Genomic DNA, 6,582 nt, shown 5'->3' on the forward strand with positions numbered 1-6,582 from the left:
TCAATCAAACACAAGAAAATATTTTCCAGTAAATCATTTTACAGAAAAGTAAAACATTTTCCAGAAATTATTTTACGGAAAATATTTTACTGGCAATCAAACAGACCCTAAACACTCAAATTCTCGGCACTCTTGGACCTAGAAACAAACAAGAAATTGGATTTAGTAAATGATTAATAAGACACCATATATAAATCATATTATTCATTGGACTGTGTTAATACAACAACTGCACACGCCACACCTGGGGCCACTATATATATAGATGATATGATGGTTACACAGACTCACAGTCCCTGCATCCATTGTGTTGATAATCCTTCCCCAGAGCCAGCTGCTTGTTAAACCCAAATACAAAGTCAAGGTTGTAAAGCACAGGAACCATGGTGAGGGAGCACAAGAAAGCAAGCAGTGGGCCAAAGATCCAAAGCATGAGAGGAAGCGCAGAGTAGAAAAGCCTGTTGCCGACGGTGTTCAAGAGGAATCCTTTTTCCAGCAGCTCCCAGACGTAGTGAGGACTGACAGAGGAGGAGGGGTGTGGGGGAGAGGAGATAAGGATGCCCACTTGGTTTAGGAACCTGATGGATGAAGAGTGGCAGAAGAATGAGAAGAGGAAAATGCATAAGATGGTGACATATTTGAGTGACACCATGAGTTCCCCGTGAGCCCCGAATATGGAATCGTTGAGCGGCTTTTTCACGCTGTATGTGCTGCTGATAACCGCTGCTAGACCAGCACACAAAAGGATGGAGGTTGTGGCCATCAGGGTCGATCCCATAATTGTGTTTCGAAGGGTTTGGACTGCCACGATGCTCTTTTTTTCGTTGTCCTGCACCCATTGCAATGCAATGTATAGCATCATTGGAAAATCTCTTTTAGAATTTCTTCTTTATCCCTTTAATAATAACTTTCTACTTCGGCCCCACGTGAAATGGTATATTTAGTGAAACAAGTAAGAAGCAAATATTGTGGCAATAGTCGCCACTTTTTAATTAATTGGGTGTGATTGTGAATGGCACTTAACCTTTATAGTCCTATCAGCTGTTTCCCAACCACGACACCACCGCTAATTCTTGTCCATTCATATATACAGTGAGTAAAAGAATTTATATTATAAAACTATAAAAGAAAATATAAATGGGAAAATTTATATAATAAAATTATAAAAATGTTGATATAAAATTAACTATGGTTTTAATTAAAATGAAATGTTGTTTTATGCTTTTAATAATTATATAACCGAGTGGATGAGTTATAATATTTATATGCATATCTAACCAAATTATACATGCATGGTCCAAATATTCATCAGCTCAACTTGCCGTGTTATATTACCCAAGGAAAAAACTAAAATAAATCATCCAAAATAAAGTGATAAGATAAGCTCAAGAAGATAAAACAACTAATTAAGAACTAACATTCAACTAAAAGGACGTATAGGGACATTAACACTAGCATCTTCTATATTCTGTGCATGTGCAGAAAAGCATGAAACACAAGCCCTTAATTAAGCACTCCGGAAAGCATGGATATGGATTGGTATTTGGATCATAAATCTTTCTTCTCCAATTATCCTATTCATATCCTCTCAACTCTCATCACTCAGCTTTGGCTGCGTTTTTACATTTTTTATATATATCTCCGGCCACCTTAACAGATTCCTTTTTCATCGGCAAAAGTTTACAGACACCGTTGATAAACTAAAGTACTAGTCTATCAGTGTACTCATAATAGAACAGAGCATCCACATCAGTCCAGAAAAATGGAAAAATACATCACCGTAGACCACCACATCGATTAACAATTAAGTTCATTTTTTATTTTCCTTTCCGTAAGGGTAAATCACATCATTTCATCACTAAATTATTTAAAAATTTTTATTTAAGTCACTAGGTATATGTCTTTTTCTATTCGCATTGCATGCACCAACCGAAAACCCTTTTCTCCTTCTCTTTTATAGTTCAATTTTTATTTTTATGAAACAACTTTGGATGTCATAAATCTGCGAACCAAAATTCAAATAATGTTTTTCTCCAATATCTAACACTAACTATCAAATTGGTTTGGATTTAATGTATGTTATTCTACTTGTCCATGAGTACTAACCATATCGATCATCAAATCGTCACTTAAAATTAATTGGCGGAACTTTGAAAAAAAAATAACTTAACAGCCTACTGACTTATATAAATTTTTTAAAATAAGTTAGTAACTTAAATGAAAATTTTTAAATAATTCAATGATCAAATTATAACTTTTTTTAGTTAAATAAAAATGTATTCATAAATTTATTACCGGTGGAAATTAAGGTATAAGAATAGCAATGGATAGAGATGGAGATACCTTAATCATGTCAGAGACCCAGAAGCGACGTCCGCTAGCATTAGTTCCAAAGATGGTAGAGAGGGGCTGAGTCTTAACCTTATACCATAACCAACAATGATAAAATATGATGGTCAAAAAACCAAGTGGCACCAAAATCATGTCCAAATAACATGGCCTCCACTCCATCTCTCTCTCATTTCTCATTATAAAACCTTGCCCATACCCTGCTATTTATAACATTTCTAGGGAAGTTGAGGTTCACCAACATATGTGTATTGTAGCTTTTGATGTATTTGGACGTGTTAGAATGCGCTATTCAATATCACTAAACAAACCACCTACTCCGTTACTACTTTTTTCAACTTTGAGGATATATATAAAAAGAAGTTTTCTTCTCTTTTTCTCTTCAATTATTGTCATAACATGATGACTATTATATATGTTTAATATATAGACGCAATATCCAAGCCTAGATATATGCGGGATGACACGATTTTCATTTGTCTCAGTCCCCCCACTTAATTTACCATTTTCATGTCACCTTTTTTTTTAGCATACTCTGTTGGAACATTGGCAGCAGCAAAATAAGAGAACAGAGAGCACAGAACAATGAAGCAAGATGCAAGAAGTATTTTTACTTGCTCACAAATGTGCAGCAAGGGAGTTTATGGTTGATAGCTCATTCAGCTCATTCATTCAACTAAAAGAACAATACATTTATAGTCAAATACATCACCAAATACTACCTACTACCACTAAGTAGCCTAGTAACTTGATAAACATTGCTTGTACACATAAACAAGACACCTAAACTAGTCATTCAACACCTAATGCATCAAGTTATCATCAACTTGTTAATTTTCAACTAGTTTAATTAGAATGAAACTAAAGAGAAAACCTTGCTGTTACAGCAAGCATACGTGCTGCAGTATGTTTACAAGCTGCATGCACTTAACCAAAAACATCACAGCAGCATGGTTGGCCAATTTTCAACACTCCTTGGACTCCATACTGCAAATACCAATTATTCATCAAGTTTTTGAACTTGGCAGTCCTTAGATGCTTTGTTTCAAGCTAGCTCTGCTCAAGCAATTCATTTTCAACCTTGGCTTCATTCTCAACCAAATCTGACTTACACACTTAACTATCCTAGTCTTTTGTGCCAAATATTTGTTCATCAAATGGAGTATTCTCCTCCTTCACAGCCTTGGTTGATAACTTGCCTTCAAACACATCTTGCCTTATTTCATTGTTCATTATAGTCCTGTTCCTTCATGCACAAACAGTTCATGAGTATAGTTTGCTTGCCTTCAGTCTGCCATTTTGGCTTGCACCTACTCGAGCTTGCATTTAAACCGTTCGCCACTTCGGCTTGCAATTCGACAGGCTCACACTTTGACAGGCTCGCACTTTGCTTACTATCTTCAACAGGCTCGCAACTTTACAACTCGCATTGAGCTTCCACATGTTGCTGAGCTCACACCTTTGATAGACTCGCATATTTGCATACTGTCTTTAGCTGGTATCTTAAACAGGTTCGCAACTATACAGGGCTCTCATTTCTGAGCTCATAGCTCGCACTTCTCGCTAAGCTTGCAGCTTTGACATCTTGCTAAGCTTGCAGCTTGCACATTTTTGCTGAGCTTGCTGCTTGCACATTGGAAAGCTCACATACTTTCCTTGAAACTCCTCCTTTAGCTTATTCAAGCTTGTTTGGGAGTCTCACAGGGTTGAGCTGATGCTGTCTTTTCTACAAGTAGTCCTTAATGACATGCTTGTGTTTTGACAGCTTCTTTCTTGCTGTTGTTGTCTTTTCTACAAGCAGTCCTTAATGACATGCTTGTGTTTTGACATTTTCTTTCTTTTTAACAAGCAGCAGAAGTAAAATCAATGGTCTTCTAAGACTTAGGCTCATGATACCATTTGTTGGAACATTGGCAACAACAAAATAAGAGAACAGAGAGCACAAAACAGTGAAGCAAGATGCAAGAAGTATTTTTACTTGCTCACAAATGTGCAGCAAGGGAGCTTATGGCTGATAGCTCATTCAACTCATTCATTCAACTAAAAAAACAATACATTTATAGTCAAATACATCACCAAATACTACCTACTACCACTAAGTAGCCTAGTAACTTGATAAACATTGCTTGTACACATAAACAAGACACCTAAACTAGTCATTCAACGCCTAATGCATCAAGTTGTCATCAACTTGTTCATTTTCAACTAGTTTAATTAGAATGAAACTAAAGAGAAAACCTTGTTGTTACAGCAAGCATACGTGCTGCAGTATGTTTACAAGCTGCATGCACTTAACCAAAAACATCATAGCAGCATGGTTGGCCAATTTTTAACATGCTCCTACTTTATCATGCAGTAATATTCATGCTCTCTGCTCACCTGCAGCCCTTAGTATTTGCTACAGTTAATTACTAATTATGCATGCATTACTGCAAATTCTATCCATAAGCTTATATATATTCAGACCAATATATATAACAAGTGGAAGCATTCATTAGAGGCAAGGCACGCATCATTCATCACCCTGCGCACAAAACGCAATCCTACATATATATGTATGTATGTATGTATGTATGTATGTATGTATGTGCGTGTATATATATTAGCTAGCAACTTATCATATAGTTTCATTACTTATCGCGAGCAAATGTTAGGACGAAATACTATAATCCATTGGAAAATTATTATTGCAAAATAAAGATGTTAGTACTGACAAGTACAAATAATAAATAATTACTATGTTATGGAGAATCATTGTCTTAGAAGCAATTTCGCCCTGATCAGTGTAATTGAAAATGGATGTCATTTCCCAAAGTTAACACAGTGCTTCTAAATTCATACATCCGAATGAGAAAAATGGAACTCAATTGGTATTTCTCTTTTTTAAATTTACAGGAAATAAGATCAACATAAGTTTAAAGGTGGTCAGGAAATTTGGTCGGAAAAACTACACTATGATCAATTCTCAGGAAAGTTGAGATTAGTCACAGACGGTCCTATTTAAAACCTTCACTTTTAAATAGAACTTTCTCTAATGTAATTTTTAGTAGAATAACAAAGCTTTTAGAGAAAGAAGAATGAGGGAGATGAGAAGAATGATAGAAACTATGCTTTTTGTTGTGTGAAATATGAGGAAGATAGCCTCCTATTTATACTATTAACTGAATAGAAAAATAGTAAAAATGCAAGGGTAAAAAGGTAAAATAGATAGATCTTCTAAAATAGTTCAAAAAATATTTTTTGTTTATCAAAAAATTTTATTTTCTAAAAATAATACAGAAGTTTATCCAAAATAAATATACTTGATACGTGTCATAAATAAAAACACGAATTGAGCCAAACAACAATAACACGTATGGATTAAGCCTTTAGCTCAATTACTCGATAAGGATAAAGAATAAGACTATACTTAAACCCTTTCATTAACCTATACAAAATTAACGTGAAATTTCTTTGCATTTCCGACATAATCATATATATATATATGCAGTAACTAAAGGGGAAAACAAATTAGATATTCATTAAGGCTTTTATTTTGATTAAGCAGTAGATTGTTAAAGATGCCAAGATGCCTCTAGGTTCCATTCCATGTTTCAATGCCTTGATGTTCTTAAGGCATTCGAGATCAGGAACATTTCAGAGTTGGTTGGCTTCTGTTGAGTCAGTTCATTACCGTTGTAGCTGTTATGAAGTAGTCAAAAAGTTGTTGTGAGCAGTTAACTTTAACTGCAAATGTAAACCGATGCTTGAATGATGAACAGGTCAGACTAATTTATTTCAGTTTTTAACTCGGTAAAAATTTTTACATTGCTTTCTGCCACTTTCTCTACAAGAATCCATCGTCATTGATGAATTGTTACATGGAATAAAAGCCACCTTGAGCCTTACGGCAAGTTGACCGGTGTTTTCTGGTTCAGCTGATCACTGAATCCTGTTCGTTAACTCTGTTTTCACCATTTTGGGTTCTCTGGTTTGAGTTATTGACTCGAGATCTATTTCTTATTGCTGCAATTATTCTCAACTTCTATAGTTGTTTCTTGTTACGGTTCGATCAAATGGAAGTTCAGATCTAATTTGATTTTCTTATCGTGATCAGCTATTGAGCGGCACATGGATGCATTTTTTGCTGCTGGTTTAAGCTCATTAATTTGTCTTCAGTTGCTCTTCAACATTTATCTTTCAATTGCTTTTCAACTGTTCGGTCTTTGTTGTCTACGAAACGGTGATTTGTTC

General features: G+C 35.1%; 1 protein-coding gene across 1 annotated transcript; it reads right to left on the reverse strand.

Annotated features, from left to right (window-relative positions):
• Nucleotides 1-170: 170 nt before the first annotated feature.
• Nucleotides 171-2,571, reverse strand: LOC105774714 (uncharacterized). Its single transcript, XM_012597273.2, has 2 exons — nucleotides 2,344-2,571; nucleotides 171-829 (listed from the first exon to the last, which is right to left on the reverse strand). The coding sequence occupies exons 1-2, from the start codon at nucleotides 2,527-2,529 to the stop codon at nucleotides 278-280; spliced, it is 738 nt and encodes a 245-aa protein (XP_012452727.1). The 5' UTR covers nucleotides 2,530-2,571; the 3' UTR covers nucleotides 171-277.
• Nucleotides 2,572-6,582: the final 4,011 nt, after the last annotated feature.

This window comes from Gossypium raimondii, chromosome 6, assembly GCF_025698545.1.
Source record: "Gossypium raimondii isolate GPD5lz chromosome 6, ASM2569854v1, whole genome shotgun sequence".
In the NCBI taxonomy this organism is placed as follows: Eukaryota; Viridiplantae; Streptophyta; class Magnoliopsida; order Malvales; family Malvaceae; genus Gossypium; species Gossypium raimondii.